This window comes from Crassostrea angulata, chromosome 8, assembly GCF_025612915.1.
Source record: "Crassostrea angulata isolate pt1a10 chromosome 8, ASM2561291v2, whole genome shotgun sequence".
NCBI classification, from domain to species: domain Eukaryota; kingdom Metazoa; phylum Mollusca; class Bivalvia; order Ostreida; family Ostreidae; genus Magallana; species Magallana angulata.
Genome location: NC_069118.1, coordinates 45,491,515 through 45,511,162, shown reverse-complemented (window position 1 = coordinate 45,511,162; position 19,648 = coordinate 45,491,515). Strand labels below are relative to the sequence as shown.

The following is a 19,648-nucleotide window of genomic DNA, read 5'->3' as shown; positions in this document are numbered from 1 at the left end:
CTATCTCGTCAGTTGCAAAGTTTGCTCTAAACAATATGCTGGTGAAACAGGTGACCAACACAGAAGGATCAATAACCACCGCTCTAACATAAAGACCAAAAAAAAAAAAATCAAGGAGCTTGTCGGTGAACACTTTAATACAAGTGGCCACAAATGTGAAGACATGACAGTAGGTTATTAATCATAATCTTCATTGGACAGACGCGGAGAGAAAAAGCAAGGAAAAGTTCTTGATGCACAGACTCAAATCATTCAGTCCTGGTGGCATGAACAAACAGATGGACTTCACTAATATGAACGTCTCATAGCCTGACATCACCTGACACCCGTATAGTGGTTTTATCAAATCTGTCAACTACGCCTCTTTCAGTTAGTTTTCGTTACTTCCTTTTAATTGTTATTAACTATTTTTATAATTTCTTTATTTTTAATCAAACTCTTACCCATTATCAACTTAATTGAAAATTTGGGTCTAAATCTGCTTTAATACCACTTATTGCATAGGATCTTGCCAATTAATTTCTATTTACATAGAGTAGAGATAGTTATTATTATATATATATCATAATCATATCGCTCTTTTATTAGGTCCTAATTGACAGTCAACAAGCCATCTCTCAGCCATTTATAAGTTTAAGATAAGGTAATTTTAGTTGATTGTGATTAATATTAATCAAATTTATGCCGCTGAATGTAATTACATACAATATTTTTAAAAAATACATACATTGTATATACACTAAAACTCGGTTATATGATATGAGCTAGTTCATCATTTCTTTGCCTGATCATAAATCTTTTTGTTATTATTATATACATGTACCATGTTGAATAAGATTTCAGGTTTTTTTTTAAACCAGATCCAATTTTGAGAAAACTGTTAGTCTATTTTGACAATACTTTTGGTAGGGATTTTAATTTGGATATTGGTAACAGTGGTTAAAAAACCCACTCATCTAAAAATAATCTTGTTTCTAAGAAAATGTACTGGTGCCACGTTGTGATTTAATTCTTTTTTGGGGGTACAACTTTCTAATTTTCTAATTTGGAAATTTCAAGATTTAAGTTGAAATATCCAATGTTAATCTTGGAAACTTCCACTTCAGCAAGCTTATCTTCAAATTATTAAGTATACATTCACTAATGTTTCCTGAATTGATACAGTGACTGTAAAGTTCCAATACAAGTTTAAATAAAGTTTATTTCTAATCATGATATTGCAAATTCAGGGGGAAGCTCAATTTATTACACTCGCTCAAGTTAAAGCTAAATAAACACTCCACTTCAAAACAAAAGTTCAACAAGTTGTATTTTACTTAGTGAAAAAGCGGTACACGATATTCCAATGTAAACTGAGTCTCGGAGTACTGTAGAAGCTCCAGTATGGGCAGTCTGATGTTAATTTGTTCACGAAATCGATACTAACGTACGGCAATTCTGGGAAATTAGGCCAAAATAAAACACTCCATTATTGTGCAGGTTTCTAGCACAGTTAGCTCATAATAACAAACAATCTTAACGTGAGGGTTCGCGGCATTGACAGGCATTGTTTTATACTGATAAATAAAAGATAATGACATGCAAGAAAAATTGAAAAAAAAACTGTTAAGATAAATTCAAACATCTAGTGTCCAGCAATAAATTAAATGCTGTGATTTTTTTTTCTCGTATGTCATTTTTGTCATTTGATATGTTGCTTCGTTTTGCTCAACTATAAATCAAAACTCGGTGAAATGCTTGCCTCATTAAAAAGTATAATCCTTATGTTAGTTTAAAATATAGTTTATTTGTCTTTCTTGTTCAAAACTTATCAAAATGGCGCAGCATTTCGTTCTCTCGATATTTTGATTCATTATAGGAAGCGCTTTTACGAAGCTTCCGGGTTTTTGTTATATGACACAAAGCGTTTAGCTAATACTAACGGCTTAAAAAACAAGCATTTTGTTCTAATGTTCTTTTGCTCTTCTTTTTTTCAGTCACACTGCTTGTAAACCTTTCTAAATGAGAAATAGTATTTAAATACCAACCTGAAATATACATGCACATTGTATACAATAGGAATTCTTCTACATGTATATACTTTACATATTTGAAAAAAATAATACTCAGTAAAACATGCTTTTAAAACAGTTATTAGGTCATTTATTTATAGTCTTTTAAATTTTCTGTGCATTCATACATGTGTATCAAACTGTTGGTAACAGACAGAGAATGACGACAAAGATTTTCATGAATGCATGGCTTCCTTGCAACACAAACTTTTGTCTTATGAAGCATCGTATCCCAATTCTGTCTAGACAATTCTTTTCTACAATTTTTGGATTCAATATGATTTTTTATATTGTGTACATTGACATTTTTTTTCATCCCTAATTTAAAAACAATTTATTACTGCATTTTATAATACGATTAAAATATTTGTTGTACATTTATTTATCCAGTAAAATGTCATATTATATCATAAAACAAGTTATAGCTTTTCTGTCCCATTAGCTTTTGAGAAGAAGATTTCTAAACATTAGTCTGTATTGATTCCAATGTAAAAATTTAACCCAAACGTGGCCCAACCTATCCCCAGGGGATCATGATTTGAACAAATTAGAATTTACACAACCTTAGAATGCGTCCACACAAGTTACAAGTTTTTCGATTAACTGAACCAGTTATCAGCTACGTGATAATAACATAGGAAACTCCCTGTACATGATGAGTTTGTACTCTACTAAATGTAATTTGAATTATGTCCCTTGTGGGATCAAACTAAAGTCGTTAGGGTTATGATACATAATAAACATTTTTTTAACTCATAAAATTAATTGTTTATTATCATACGGTAATACATGTACACAAAATCGTAGACTATATAATTATATATAATTGTGCAATCAGGCGTTCAACTGCACCATGAATTTTGTTTCACTAAGTTTTTTTTAATTTGTTGATAGAAATAGTTATTTTCTGGGTGTTTAAAATAATAGTTGATACAATAAAATAAATGCGTTTAAACTATTTCAAAACACAAATATATGAATATTTAACTGAAAATCCTGGCAACTATCCATTTTCGGACACGAATATTGCTTTGTTAAGGGGGCTTATGTATCGGGCGTCTTTCGATATGTAATACGCTATATTTTCTAAGCTCTGGTGGAAGACTGATGCCAGAGGAATAATATTGAGATCTGTCCGATGATGTTAAAGTTAATGAGGCCTTGGTGTTTTCTACTTCAATGCTCATGTTATTTCTGAGTATGTTTATTTTCAGAATAGGCTTAGTGGAATCGATAACCTTATTAATACCTCTATAACTATTTAACTCCGATTTATAATCAGTAAAATCCGATGCATTGTTACTTGTCAAAATTGCTTTGTTTCTCTGTAATGTTTGAGTCATACTCTGAATAGAAGTTTTCATTTTGATCTCTTGTGTTTTAAGGGTTTTTGAATGTTTGTTCTTCGAAGCTGCAAACATAGAGGCCATTTTGTCGAAAATAACATCAACTTCTTGGTGCCAGACTTTTCTTAGTAACTCCATCTCTTGTTCTGATTTAGTAATTTCTGCTGTAATTTGTTTTAATTTGTCCGGTAGTTCGGCAACTGTTTTCTTACAATCGGTGAGGATTTGCTCCTCAATTTCGTCGGTATCTTTTTGAATTTCTTGTTTTTTTCTTTCAACAAGTTCAGCTATATCTACAGCATCGTGATTTTTATGAGGACCAATACAACACTTGATGCAGATTGGAATGTTACACTGTTGACATTGGGCCTCACATCTTTGACCTTCATGAAACTCGCACTCGGTAAAAACCAGCTGCACCTTTCTATTTCTAAAATGAACTATGTCGTGTGACATGGACTGTTTATCATCCACGTGTTTTGGTACGCATTTCACACAGAGATTGACTTGACAGCTATTACAGAACTGCTGAGTAGGATTTTTACAGACGTTACAACTAATAACATCCTGTGCCGAAGACCTTTGTTCATATGTGGCCATGATTATCTTCTGTTCACAACCAATCTGTCAAAGATCAATGATAAAAAATCATTAAAAAACAAACATTAAAAAATTTATTGAAAATAAAATTTAAAAGTTGCATCTTTGCTTTTAAAAAACAAGAATTATATCATTGAAATCTGTTAATAAAACATGCTTCCAAAAATTAAAGATAGAAAGGGTACACTGTATGTGAAAGGTAATCTTTTTGCAAAATTAAGCTTCAGTAATTCAGATCAAAGGCTGCTTTTTTCTATCGGTATTCCAGTCGCTTATTTTTCTATTCAGTCAATAGGTAAATTGAATTGAATTAAAAAAAAAAAAATATTGCAACCACAAAAGATAACTCATTTGTTTTGAAAAAAAGCTTCCTTTATTTTGAAGCTGACAATAACTATTCTCATTTCTGTTACCTGTGTATGGGTGAAGATATTGAGTTCATGGAGTCCAATTATCAATAAAAACTTAATTGTTCTGACATTTAGACAGAAATCCAAAAACAAGCTTTAAACTTTGTTCAATATCGAATAAGTCGTTTGAAGATCCTGATCTTCTAATATCTTATTATTGCAATGTAATCTCACTCTTGAATGTTTTCGTATATTTATTGGTGCGTATACTCCGTGATTATGCTCGCCCTCAGTGTATTCCCTCCGGATGAGTTTTAACCTGGGGTATAATTTAACTGTAAACGTTTAATTCCGGTGTTAATATTTAAGTTGTCGTGTAAAATGCGATAAGTGTAGAGAGATGCACGTTAGATTGATTACTGAACAGTAGCGGAAGAAAATTTCATTTTCACAATTTCACTACAACGTTCATTGATTAATATTGTATTAGTACTATTTTCATTTTCCAGAGCCATTGTCTTACATGGATTAAATGAATACATTACAATACAACTCACTAATTACGTTTTAAAATATTTAATCAGGACTAATTTAATTTGAATATCATGAAGTGATCAAATAGGGTCGGGCGTGATCGAATCTATCATAAATCTTTTCAGGCTTTACAATAAATTTGTTTACTTATATGTTTGTTTGTTTGTGGTTTGCTAACAAATATTGTAAAGACGCTGCGCCCTAGTAATGCTAAGTATTACAAACTATGAAGAAGATTTCATGTTATTTCTTTGACAATAAACGCCCTGTCATGCAAATTCAGGACAAATAGCACAACAATATGCCGGCTCACAAAGCACATCTTGTGACCGAGTATATGGAGGCAAAAAAGTTACTGTTCTACGGTCAGTACAAGCATATCGTTTACAACATACAAGTACACAATGGAGAGCAAAGCATGGCATATGAATTTCATACAATATCTCTGTAGTAAACCAAAGCATTCCGTAAGTTTAGATTCTAATGAGTCATATTATACCGTACCATACAATTGCATATCATAAAACATGATTTTAACACGGTTTTTACTTTTTTGGATTAACTTTGATTTATTTCTGTAAGTGGCAATCAAACTCATGTTTTCTTTCCAAGGAGGGAATTCTTCAAAATCTTATGTTAGTTTTGAATAACTTCAATATCCCCGTACTCAAAATCAATTTGAATTAATTTACCTTTATTGGATACCTTAACTTCATAAAATCCCTACAAAAAGATATATAGCGGGTCCAGTAAATGTTCTACAAAGCCTTTTTTTTACTTTTTACCTAAATACTACCAGTAGTAAAAGAGAAACTTTAAATATACCGTTCAACAGTATATTCCAGAAGCGGTGTAAATCAGATGTGGATACTCAAGAATTCCAAGGAACTTTTAGAAATTTGAAATCCCAAAATTTTACCAAAATCAATAGCATCATAATTTTGTATTTCGGTGATACATCTATATTTTAATTTACACAGAGATCCTGATATTATTGCACAAACATTGGGCAGTGTTCCTGAAAAGTGTTTTTCGTGGTCAGTGGACAACATATTGTCATTTCATCTTGGCAAGACGGAATCTATTTATTTGGACCACCAAGAAAACTTAAAAATGTTACAGATTTTAAAATTATGTGTGATGGTCATATCATTAAAATTCTCACTATAGTACTTTCTTAGTCCATAAAGCTGAGTTTATTATGTCTATTGTCGCTCAGTTGAGCAATGTGGCCCAATGGGCCTCTTGTTTTGATTTTGTTCGGTTACGTGTTTTGTTACAACTAGACTCTTGTTGCTACAGTAACAACCGTTTCTCATGTATTGATCTGTTTCAAAAATGCATTCCTCTCGTAAAAAGAAAATAGATGTTATGTATTATGTAAAGAATATTTCCAGTGATTATTTCTAGATAAAACAAAACAAAAATAATACAAAGTCAATTTTTGAGTACTTTCTGTGACGACCCAAAGTAATGCCGCATCAAACAGAACATAGTAAACATATCTTCATATGATATTCTGTCTTTCCATAAAGTTTAGATTATCAAGTATTTGTTAGTTGTGAGATCTAATAGATAAAGGTTTTGTCTCGGGACCGAAAGTTGACAAACGGAAGTGATTAAAGAAATTTAAAGTAAATATTTTTGTACATTTACTGACGGTACGTTACTGTTCATTTCACTGAGTAAATTTTGTTCATAAAGTATAAATTTTAAAATATTTTGTTTGCTTGAACTCTTCGAGTGGGAACCGGAATTGACGGACGACCAAATAAAAACCCGTTAAGCACATGTTTAACAAATGTCTATCATTCATATTAGTTTTTGTATCTTGATCTCTTACAGTTTTTGAGATCTCGCAGGTACAAAGTTTTTATAAAAGAAAGTTACCTGAGATATTTGAGATGTCTCACCAGAAGTAGAATTTTTTCATTTATTTAACCAAGAGAAGATGACCATTTGTATTTCTATTGCTAAAATGTTACTTCCATGTTAAATAATAAAACATTTTAAAAATCCAAATTGGGTGTACCTCCTGTGACAACCGGACGTTACGCCAGATAAAACGAAATAGTGTTACAAATATAAATACAAAGGTCTATCATCCCACAACGTTTGGTTGTTCAAGTCGTTACCGTTTTTGAGATCCCGTCAAAGGTTTTTTGTCTCGGGACAGGAAACAAACAAACAAAAGTGCTCAATGTAAATTGTATAAAATATTTCTTTTATACTTGCCTTTTTGTACATTACTGTTCATCGAGCTAACTACGAATATCAAAGAAAAACAGTTAAACTGATAAACTGATAACAGCTCGATTTGTTTGAACCCTTCCTGTGTGAAATGGTAGTGACGGCAGACAAAATGAAACCAATTAAATACATCTTCAATCAAATGTCTATCATCCATGAAAGTTTTGTGCTTTGATCACTTATAGTTATTGAGATCTCTTGGGTATAAAATGTGTTTCAAAAAAGCTACCTGATATAATTGAGATATCTCACTGGAAGTAGAATTTTTTTGCTGATAAAACATCGCTTAAAAAATCTATGTTTAGATTTATTCTTATATATTTTTTCTATGGAAAAAAATTAATTTTTGAAGTGTTTCCGGTGACGACCGGAAGTTACGACCAACAAAACAAAATAATTTAAACACATCTACAAATATAGGTCTATCATCCCACAAAGCTTAGATGTTCAAGTTTTTGCCGATTCTGATATCTCGGGGGAACAAGGTTTTTTTGACGTTGGACAGGAAACGGACGACCGGAAATGAATTTTGAAAAAATGAAAAAAAAACCGCCTTGAGGTATTATCACTCTCTATCAGTCCTGAAAGTGTCTGGTTTAAATCCTTTATGAGTTACTTTCATATCAATTAAACATATGCAAGTAATGCTCAAAACACGAAGACTCGCGTGCCATTTTCTTTTTTTTACATTATTAATCGTTGATCCTTTTATTCACCCTGTCCTTCAAATTTCTCACCCTTTGCTTTTTTTTAAACGACCAATCCACTCCTTGGCACATTTTTTATACTCCTCAATAAAGACACCCACCATACACAGAAAAATTGAAAATCAAATGGCATTTCGTGGATTACATCTTTTTTCACAGGTGAATATTACGGTTGAGATACAAAATGGAGTGGCCCGGGGCATTATCTGAAGTAATTGGGGGATGTGGTACTGTCATTTCATGCTTAATGAATATCTTTTACAATTTCATGCTATGCAATGATATGCTATGACATTTTATGTCTGCTATGAGATTAGCTTACTATGCTATGAGAAATTGAAATTTAACGCTTAATGATATGCTATGCTATTCAATGAGATTAAAAATTTACAACTAATCTACAATGTAAGCAATTATTCTTTAAAAATTACATGTGGTGATTACAAACACGTGGTAAAACAAACGTTAGTCAGCATTCAACCTAGTTGTTGATTGTATTTGCTGACAGGGTCGCTCATCTGAGCGACAATAGACGTTATACACAAATATCTGAAGAATTATATAATTGTAGTGTAATATATCCTGTTTTAAAAACAAATACCCATATATTCTGCTGATCATTGAGCCCCTTTTTAACAGGATGATTTTACAGTCATATCACATATTGACAGTGCATTTCTCGAAAAGATTTCAAACAGCTGGTTATATATATGGATTATAAAACATCAAACCCTGAGCCCCTTGTGAGGCCCAAGAATTGTCCAGGGGCCATGCAGAGTCTAAACAATGTCATGGGGTCATGATTTTCAAAACTTTGAATGTACACTTACACAGAATGCTTCCAAATAACGTTCAGCTTTCCTGATAAAATTGTTCTAAGGAAGATTTTTTAAAATTTCTCAAAAATGTCAGTAAATTCTTATTATCTCTTTTTGAAAAAGGCATGGTCCCTAACTTTCCCAACTTTGAATCCCCTTTGCCTTAGGGTGCTTTGTGCCAAGTTTGGTTGAAATTTGTCCATTGGTTCTGAAGAAGATGTTGAAAACGTGAATAGTTAATGGACGGACAGATTGACGGAATGACAGATGGACAGATGGATGGACAGATGGATGACAGACAAATGTGATCAGAAAAGCTTATTTGAGCTTAAGCTCAAGTGAGCTTAAAAGGGAAAGGTACATAGGGCGAGTTAACACCTTGTTGCCATATACACTCGCATAAAATCAAATAAAAAAAAACTGTATGTAATTTAGAAAATGTATAGACATTGGGAGCAAGGGCTTTCGGTGTCAGTTTTACCTCATTTTAACATGAATCAGCATCGAAATTGATTGCTTATCTTTACTTAATCCCTTCCTCCTCCCCCCCCCCCCCCCGACCCCCACCGACTCCACCCCCCCCCCCCCGCCCAAAATTGACATATTTCTCTCTCTCTCTCTCTCCACTTTGAGTTTATGGATTTTTGTCTTTCGAATATCGAATGAACCTTCTGGATTTTCGTAGTTTCGCCTTGTATGAATAAATTACTGTTAAATGTTAATACCAATTTCATTCCATTGATTATTTTAACTACTCCTGTTTTGAAATTAAATATTAACATGTTTTATATTTTAAAAAGTCCAATGGTGCAATTTCAGAGCATAATTTTAAAACATATTTTATGTATATGTTGCATTTGAAATATGATCATGTGTAGGGACATAGAAAGGGAAAAAAATAACACGTTATCTAAACTGTAATGCTTTATATATATATATACCAATATCACTTCGTTTCATCGTTAATGAAATTGATAAGTATTATTTTTGGAGAAATATCAATAATTGTTTACCTTTTACTTCACTAAGGTGCGCCAGGTATCTTTTCGTGTCTAAAATGGACTTTACTTTCGGTTTTGTTGTTATTTCTTCCTGGTTGTAACCTTATCTATACGAAACATGTATATAAGGGTTATATTTTGTTCCGCCTCAATGAATGAAAATGTGCATGATGTATGTGTCACTTGTAAATAATAGAATTTCTAAACGTTTGTTTAATCTGATTAATAATTTTTTTTCAGTAACTTACACGGTACGTACACGAGTATACCTTTGATTTTACCAAAAAAAAACCACTTAACCAATTAAAAAGAAATGGCATTTATAAGGCGGCGTGGAAGGGCCAGATTAAAAAAAATTGTTCGGACGAATTAGTTATTTGTAAAGACGAAATGGGATTTGTTCGGACAAATTGGCTATTTCTTCATTTGGTCTTTCTACGCCGCCGTATATGTATAAAGTGATGTTTTATTTCTATAAATTTTAAAAAAGCGTTGACCAAGGTTCAAAAATGAATTCAATCAAAGCATACACATATGACAATGAAAATTACAAAATATAACTGATGCTCATCAAATTAATATACTTTTTAAAAATATCTTGCATAATGAAACGATTCCGAATTTAAAAGTCGAATTATAGGGAGTTTTGCCGGTAATGTCACTTCAAAACGATGCTGATAATTTTAAACAAATCAGACGAGTTTAATTCTTCAAAAGAGATAAAATAATTTAAAATGAAGAAATGAATTTGGAATAAATATATGAAAATAATAAATCTGTGGTCAAAGGAATTTATTTTTTCTAAAGTTGTTTTTAGTTTCAGAAGTTTTTGCTAGACCTTATAATTTAAACAGATTAATGTTTTTTTTAATTACAATCATATTAGTTCAAGGAAAATGCAAATAACCATTACAAATTGACATTTTTAAATAATTGAAGTTAATGTCAATCTTTAGAATGAGATATTTTTATTTTAACTAACAGCTTTTTGCGAATTTTATTAAAGATATGAAAAAAATGCATAGATGCTTTAAACTAAAATCAATTAGATAGCATTGTTTTACACTAACTAAAATATAAAATTGCTTCCTTTTTTTTTCTGATTATTTTAAAACATACATGTAAGAGATCATACATTTTATATAATCTAAATGATGACTCCAATAATAAATTGTCAACCAACTCAAAAATCCCTAAAGCGAAACACGAGTTTAAAGTAGAATATTTACATTTTACTGTGTTTTTTTCATTAAATGTCTCTCAATTAAATAACTAAACACTGTGTATGAATTAACATGTAATACACATAAGTGTTTCTCAAACAGCGATTTCTATGTTATCGGTTGAAAAATATATTTTGTGAATTTTGTCTAAACACCATGTTTTACAATTATTTAACAAAAAATTGAGTTTACTGTTAAACGCAAAACTTCAGGATTTATTTTTCATGGATTATATTTTCATACTCGTAAATATCAACTCAACAGCATATGTGATAACAAGTTTAAACCGGTTTAGATAAACAGCTGTTCTTGCTGTTACATGTACTTATTTACTCCCTCCGTGTTGTACAGTTCACATTGATTTTATTTATTGATATTGATTATTCATTGTAACAACAGTAAAACTTGCGTAAAGATGATTTTTAATCGAGGTTCGTGATATTCTGTTCCAAAAACTTGCCTGTAAGTAACATGACTCGTTTTATAAATTGTTCGTATGAAGAGCACGCATTGCCTAACGAATAAGCCGAGAGACGTACACCCCATTAGCAGGTGATTGTTCCAAAAACTTGCCTGTAAGTAACATGACTCGTTTTATAAATTGTTCGTATGTAGAGAACGCTTTTGCCTAACGAATAAGCTGAGAGACATACACCCCATTAGCAGGTAATGATGATAAAGTGCTATATAAGTAAGGAAAGCTGACGATGGAAAAATTAAAACAATTACGTTTATCATATAGTTTTGCTGTTAGGTTTGCGTTAGCGTCTTTTTCTAGTAAACTATCTAAATACGTAACGGGTGTTTGGAATCTGTGGTATCACTGGGATATATTGAGTTAACAAAGAGTAAAAGTTACAGTTTTTAATGGATAAAATATCAAAAATGTCTAAATGCGGAGTTGAAGGCCACAGAAAGAGCTTCCTTCTTTTCTTGCACAAGCTTTTAAATGAAATATGTTTCTTAAGAATATAATAATAAGTCAGTCAATAGGGGAGCACAATTTGTGCCCATGGGAAGTCTGACTGATTGTTGGATATTTTAACCCCCCCCCCCCCCCCCCCCGGTGCCGTTTAGTACTTGATATACTTGGTAATCCCCAAAACTGTAAAAAAAAAAATGCATATTGTGAAATAATTACAATTCGTGGTGGCTCAATTTTTGTGGTATTCGTGGTAGGGATGTCAATTTCACTAGGTTGGATAAGTCGATTTATTGCAGCCTTTAGTCGAGCGATAGTCGAGTACTCGTTCATTTGTTTGAAATTATGTGTCCTTATTACTGTCACATACACCGTATCTTAACCATAATAAACATTTAAAAAATTATGACTACTCGCACTATAGATGTATTTAATTTGAAATAATATAAAAAGCGTTTTATGTAGATATCCGTTAGCTAATGTCTTAGCTTTTCCTTTTTCTTAAGACGATATTTGTGTTCCATATCATTTTAAGCAAATTAAGTGTGACCTGTTTTATGTTAACGAGGCCGAGTACAGAACGAGTACGCACGCTTTCGCGCAGCGTTTCATTTGTATTGTGACGTCATCTTTTTGCTTGGTTGACGCCATGGCGTGATAGTTTCAACTGCAGATATTCAGCGAAGTTTGATGAAAATAGCTCGTTTGATGCGTAAAATTAATGTTATATTGTGGAATAAACATAAATGTCTCGAAGTATAAGCTATATTTGGGCTCGGGTCGAAAACGTGAAGTGGTTTCAGCAAGCCTAGCCTTCTGTTGCGTTTTCTTAACCCGCCTAAGTATAGCTTAATTCATATATTTCAAAACAGTAACCATGTATTTTATATTAATGACCCTTAATATGTGATGTTATATATTCTTTTATTACTTAAATATGTCTGAATGTTTTAATTATACTATATAGATCATCTTTTCCGCCTTTGTCAAAAAAAAAAATAGCCATTCTTTGACAAATCTGGGAAATTTGGCATACAAAAATCAACTTTGATAAGACCCCTGGAACAAACCAGGAGGTAAACGGGTTTTTTTATTTGACCATTTGATGTCTTTTAGCAATAACTTAAACACGTAGAGCAGGGAAAGGAATCCCTAGGGCAGAAGTTTAAAAAAAATGTAAAATTGATACATTTCAAGCAAAATCCCATAGGGTCCTATGTTAAAGATTAACAAACTTTGAGATGACCCCCTAAACAAACGGTGTGGTAAATGTCTTATTTTCTAATCTTAAAATAATAATTATATCAGCATAAATTCATGTAAAAAATTTCGTCCAAAAATCTAGGGCAGAACAAATTAGACCCGGCCTCGTTAAGTCATTGTCACGTGCCGTGCTAAATCAGCAAATTAAGTTGATGGCAATATAAGAACAAACGCCTTGAGTTGAATTGATTAAATTTTTCATCAATATAAATTCAACAGAGATCATTTTGTAGCAGCTTAAAAATATACTAAAGACACCCATTCGATTCAACAGAATGTAAAGTGATTTAAATGCCGAGAAAAGAAAACTCTTATTTATATTCGAAGCCTCAAAACTGCCGCGTTATAAAAAAAAAATGTTTAGAATTTCTTTCTTCACTTGATAACGACTAGGAAAATTTAAGTCGATGACCGGTGTGACTGAGCGATAGTCGAGTACTCGGGTATTCGTTGTCATCCTTAATTCGTGGGTAACATTCACCCACGAATTTTCATCCTCAACGAAAACTAATTATAAACAGTTTAGATTAATGAAACTTAAATCTGACTCATCCAAAAATTACATCCCCACGAATAAGCAAAATACCCACAATCCACTAAAAATGTCCCCTACATAAAAAATGATTCCACAGTAGGTTAAAGTTAAAAAATAATCGTATTCTAAGGGAAGTGCTATGATCTGCATCAATGAACTAAATAAAAGAAACGTTTAAAAATCTTATTAGTTCTAAAGTTTTCAAATTAGTATTAAATTGAATATAAAGTTTATTTGAAATAAGGTATCAAATGTTTAACTCAAATGTTCATATACATATTATTCATTTTAAGTTAACAATCATAGAAATCAAATGAAGTTTGTTCTTAAGAAAAATATTCAGTTATCTTTGAATTCAAGTAATCTTAGCTATGAACTTATCAAAATAAAAGATACATGTATAACTTAATTCTCAGTATTTGTATTCAAACAGGCCGCGGGTGAAGGCTTTTGTCTATTCCGATGACGGACCTTGAAAATTAACGTGCGCAAAGTGTGGATAAGAACGGACAAGGATTTGGATATTCGCTTACAAACTTGAATTAAACAATGAAGGAGTGTTTGGATGTCGCATGAGGATTTTTGTATGAACTGGATCTAACGCAGGAAATAGTAACGTGTTAAAGTAGTGACGTGGCGACATGTAAAACGGAGAGGATCGGTATTGTTTACTTTGACAATAAAACGTTTTTATCTAATACAAAAACTAAGATTTATTTTTTAGAGTTTCATACGGGCTATTAAAGGGCCATGGTCACGATTTTGGTCAAAAATTATTATTCCGTTTTTATTGTTAACAATGCTTCAGAAATGCGAATGTAATAATTAACCAAAAGGACTATGTGCGGTTTTCTGCATTTTTTGCCCCCAAAATTAAAGTTTTATAAATCGCTTTAAAAATAAGGGTGAAGATAGTTAGAATCATATTAACAATAAGGGTGGAAAAGGTTACATGTGTATCACCAAAGTGACGTCATAATGTAGAAATGACGTCATGAATATTACCTAATTTTGATAAATTGATGTTTAATAGCAAAATATGGGTGTTTCCCGATGGTTTTTCGACTGGGAAACATTGAGCGCAGGCTTTCTCAAGTACCATTTTTTAGTATAATCTGTATATTTATAATTGTCCTGAATCTGCCTAAGATCAACACATGCATGAGAATATACACGTCAATACTATGTCTGTTCATTGTACATATGTTTATTTTACACAAACTAATTTTGAGTCAAAAGTTCAACAAAGAAGCATAAAAATGATATTACTCAATAATTCTAGAACAATGGAAGCTCTAAAGAGAGGACACTTATTTGTTGTAAAAAAAAAATAGCCGAAAGAAAAAAAAATAGTGGAAAGCATATTATAAACATTCAATTTGAATAATACAAAAGAATACCCAATTACAAATTACCCATACAATCATCTTTTCAGACTCATGAACATAATTTATAAAATCACAACAGTTTAAAGAGACAGTACAGCTGAAAACACGTGTGTTTTTAACTTCAAATTTAGATTTACTAATTGTATTGTTAGAAAATAAGAAATAACGTTGATTGTGACAGTTGACGCTCATAGAAATCCCTTTCACACATCTAATTTATGCAATTATGAGCTTCCGGAAATTTAAGGGTCGTACAATGTGGATTTTGATTGACAGTAATTGACACTTGCTAAAAAATACAAGATATTCGCCCAATTACTGTCATCGTGAAATACAAGATAAAAGGTACTCTCTTAACAGAACACATCGTCACTTTTCGATGATTTATAAATGGTTTATCAATAGTAGTTCAATTTAAAATGAAAAGACATATATATGTTATATAAACCCTAAAAGGGCCTCACTTACAAAATGAAGTTAGGTTCTAGCAACTCCTGTGATAAACATGCAAAATACATGCTTACAAAAAATTAATTCTGGTTATATAAAAAACTTTAAACAATTATTACCTGGGAGAAATAGAAAAGACATATTTTTATTTACAAACCAGTTCAGAAGAATCTTCGCGAGCCATGCATGTATTTTGTTTATAGTAAATACACATGCGTAACAAAACCAAAGGCTAAACCCCGAAACGCGTTGCGATGCATATATAAATGGATTATAAGTAATTATGAGTTTTATGAAAAAAATAGATTTTTTCATAAAGAAATCTGTAATTTTCAGAAAGTTTATACATGTTCATTTATGAGTTGTACAAAAATACCGAACTCGATTGGAATATTTTTCAAGTCAGTTTTTCAACAAGATGCTCCCTACAGTCTCTTTTAGCTATTTCTTTTAAGTTTAAGGTACCCATCAGGGCTGTGCACAAACGTTATTGAATTGTATTACTTTCTTTACAAAGCATAACAGTTTGAACCTAGATTGTGATATTGGTACCTTTAGTGACATCTCTTTTCACATTGGATACTAATAATCTAACCGTCCAAAAGGATGTTTAATCAAGGTAGTTTCTTAGAAGCTTTATATAAATTTAAAAAAAAAACATTTCAGTATTGCATTTAACATTGTGGCATTTAAACGTATGGCCCCATAAGAAGAGTCTTCAAGTAAATTTTCCTCATGGAAAGTTTAGTGACACGTTCTACTCGCCGATTGTTTTGCTTTTGTACAAAAAGTAACAATATAAAATCATCAAGGAAATTTTAATTACTCAATGCTATTTAGATGTGCATGATGGTGCCAATCTTTTTTTTATGCTTAGCTGCAAAAAGCGAACTTTCACGGTGTTAATGTCTAATTCAGTTACTCTATCACTTTGATTTCCCCTGTTTCGAACAATCCCGCCCACAACTTCCCATCCCTGTCCAGACTGAGTGCATTGATTGTATTAAGTCGATGACACTCCAAACATTTCAGAAAATGTCCGGTCATATCTAAGATGTGTAGACACGAATTATTATAATCAGTCACTATAATCTGTGAATGAGAATCCGTCACTATATTCCTTGGACTGAATTGGTCTTTCTTCCTGACCGGAGTTCCGTCGTTTATGAATCGTCCTGGCCCGTCTACGACAACCAATACGCCTGCATTCATATCAGAGGCACACACGTCTCCATTATTGTTTTCCGACAAATACAGTACAAAATTTCCATCTTCAAAAATTGGTTTCTCATGTTCATCTTTCTCAACTACCTGCAATTTTTTCTTTCCATGATAACGAATGATTTTTGGGAGTTGATTTTAATCAACTCTCCTATGCAGTTACTCTGGAAAACCGAAAGTGAAACAGTGTTTGGACCTAAGCACAAATCATCACTGCTGACAAGTCTTAGTTCTTGAATATAATAGAAAAATTCGATGAAATGTATGCTGAAGTATTGTTTTTCAAGGAAACTTATCTATAAACACTTTGAAAATAGTAAGATTTTATATAATACGAACAATTTAGATATTTTTGTAGTCTCATGTATTCCTACGCCAGAGTTTAATATTAGTCTCGTTCAACCAAACGCTTGGCTTTCCGTAAATCTCCGACAAACAGAGAGGCTCTCTTGCTTGTCGGAGATTAACGGAGACAGCTGAGCGTCTGGTTGAACGAGACTGGAGTTCAATATCAATAGTGCTTGGATCCATACAATTTTTAGAATTGTTTCGATTACTGATACATAGTTTAAAATCTATCTTTAAATATTACACAACACGATTTATATCGGGTTTCTCTAAATTCTTGTCTGAAAAGTCTAATTAAAATTCATATTATAAAAAAGTGCAAAATTTAAATACAGACTAGAAACTAATTGCCACGCAAGATAAGTTCATTTTAGAATAAATGATAATCGATAAAATCAACTCCCCGTCAGTACTTCAGTACTTTGATTTTCTTTTGGCCATTGAACATACTATCTAGGGTGTCTCCTGATCGTGTTTAGTGCATTCTGGATGGTATCCAGTACCATGATGTGGTAATAAGAATCTCGATCTTACATTGACCTGTCCTGATAATGTTAACGGTTCTTCGGTTACAGTCACTGTAATTCAATTCGCCTTGATTTGTCACTAAGATGTCATCAGGCCAAATTCGACAGTTGCTGATGAAGGTTTCTTTTACGCAACCATGAATGTCAACGCGTGAGATGGTGTTGTTGCTTCCGATGATCCAAGCTTCATTTTCTCCCACACAGACCATTCTTCGTAGAGGTTTATTTCCTGTGGGAATATCAGCAATTACTCTGGCAATGGTTAGCAAATGTTTTGGAGAAATACACAAGACATTCACTGCTGAATTAGATAGTGATGTGGGTGCCAATAAAGCGTTTGTTTCTCACATTTCTATACTTTGTTATTTATCCTCGGCAATGTTTGCTTTCAGAGACGGATATTTAACACTAACTTTGATAATATTTCTATATTCATTCAGATTTGATTTATAGTTAAAGACGTCTAATGGTTTAGTGGTTTTCAGGAACTGTTTGTTTTCTTGAATTGCTTGGGTCATTTCTTCAATAAGATTCTTGATTTTAGTTTGATAGGCCGTAACATTCTCCAGATAACTTTTTTTCATCGCTTGGATTGCAATACCCATTTTATCAAAAATGTCATCCACTTCCTGATGCCATGTTGATCTTAGTCTTTCCTTTTCTTGCTCTGTATTGGTCAATTCCTCTGTAATTGTTTTAAGTCTTCCTTGTAAATAAGTATTTATTTTCTTATATTCTGGAATGAGTTTTGTTTCAATTTCTTCAATGTCCTTTCGAATCTCTTGTTTCTTTATTTCAACGACTTCAACTATTTCCGACGCATTATGATGTTTATGAGCACCGATGCAACATTTGACGCAGATTGGAGTTTGACAATCCTGACAATGGACCTCACATCTTTGGCCTTGGTGTAACTTGCACTCAGGAAACACCCAGTGTATCTTTCTGTCCCTGAATGGAACTTTATCATGTGACAGAGACTGAAATTTGTCCACGTGTTTGCTCACACAGTTCACACATAAATTAAGCTGACAGCTATTGCAAAACTCTATGGAAGATTTGCCACAGAGGTGACATTCGTTGATATCTTGTACCCATGATCTAAATGTGGCCATGTCATTTATTCCTTTTATTTCATACTGTAATGAATGAATATGAACCACTGATCAAATTATGAGCAAAATAACTAAAATTCATGCTTTTGTATACATATTTTTGTCGATACTGCTGTCATACATTAGCTGTTTACTTTAGTAATTATCATTTTTATCTTCATTTAAAATTACACCGAATGAAAACAACATGACTGTTCTTGTTAAAAATTAACTTACCTAGTTGTGTCGTTTTCGCAGGAAATACAGAAATCAAACATTTCCTCATACAAACTGTCATATGACAAGAGCTAATTCCGGTCTATTGTTAATTTTTTATGTAAAGGAGAGTTACTAATTGATTTTGTGTTTGAATGGTATACGGACACTGTTAAAATTAATGTTAAACACTGATGGACATTAGAAACGCAAGGGCTGATTGTTTTTGGTATAGTTACTAAATTCATATGTCTGATAAACAAATCATATATCTGATATAAGACCATATTGCATTACCAATCAATGATGAATTTCAACCACATATATATTCTTAAAAAGGGACCACAATTGAAATGGATGCCATTGACTGGTATATGTAAAAAGATGCGGTTTTGGTCACTTACACCGGATTTGACCTCAATTAGCTTTAAGACAACGTAAAGGTGACGTGTCACTCGCTGACAGACATGCACTTCAAATGGTCCTTTGTAGGATAGTTTGCCTCTTTTTCAATAGCGCTCTCTCAAGTTTTAGTGGGTTTTAAAGATGAGACTGTGCACATATCTACGAAAGCCGAGAAAGATCATTCGAGATTCGAGATTCAAAATACGAGATTCGACATACGAGATTCAAGATTCGAAATTCGAGATTCAATATCTAAATTAACCAATCAAATCATGGATCTGAAACTTGTATCCTAGCAACATCAAACTGTTCTAAATAAAGATCATTTGTACATGATCTTTCCTACAAATAAATGTCTTAATAGCTCTTATATAGTGGCTATAAAATGGTTAAATTAAC

General features: G+C 32.2%; 1 protein-coding gene and 1 pseudogene across 1 annotated transcript; both read right to left on the bottom strand.

The window, feature by feature from the left end:
• Positions 1-2,268: 2,268 nt before the first annotated feature.
• LOC128161761 (tripartite motif-containing protein 45-like) lies at positions 2,269-9,735 on the bottom strand. The gene is made up of 2 exons (XM_052825153.1): positions 9,670-9,735; positions 2,269-4,021 (listed from the first exon to the last, which is right to left on the bottom strand). Exon 2 carries the CDS (start codon positions 3,995-3,997, stop codon positions 3,086-3,088), a length of 912 nt encoding a protein of 303 aa, XP_052681113.1. The 5' UTR covers positions 3,998-4,021; positions 9,670-9,735; the 3' UTR covers positions 2,269-3,085.
• A 6,612-nt stretch (positions 9,736-16,347) lies between these two features.
• On the bottom strand, positions 16,348-18,903 carry LOC128157815 (uncharacterized; annotated as a pseudogene).
• Between the last annotated feature and the right edge of the window lie 745 nt (positions 18,904-19,648).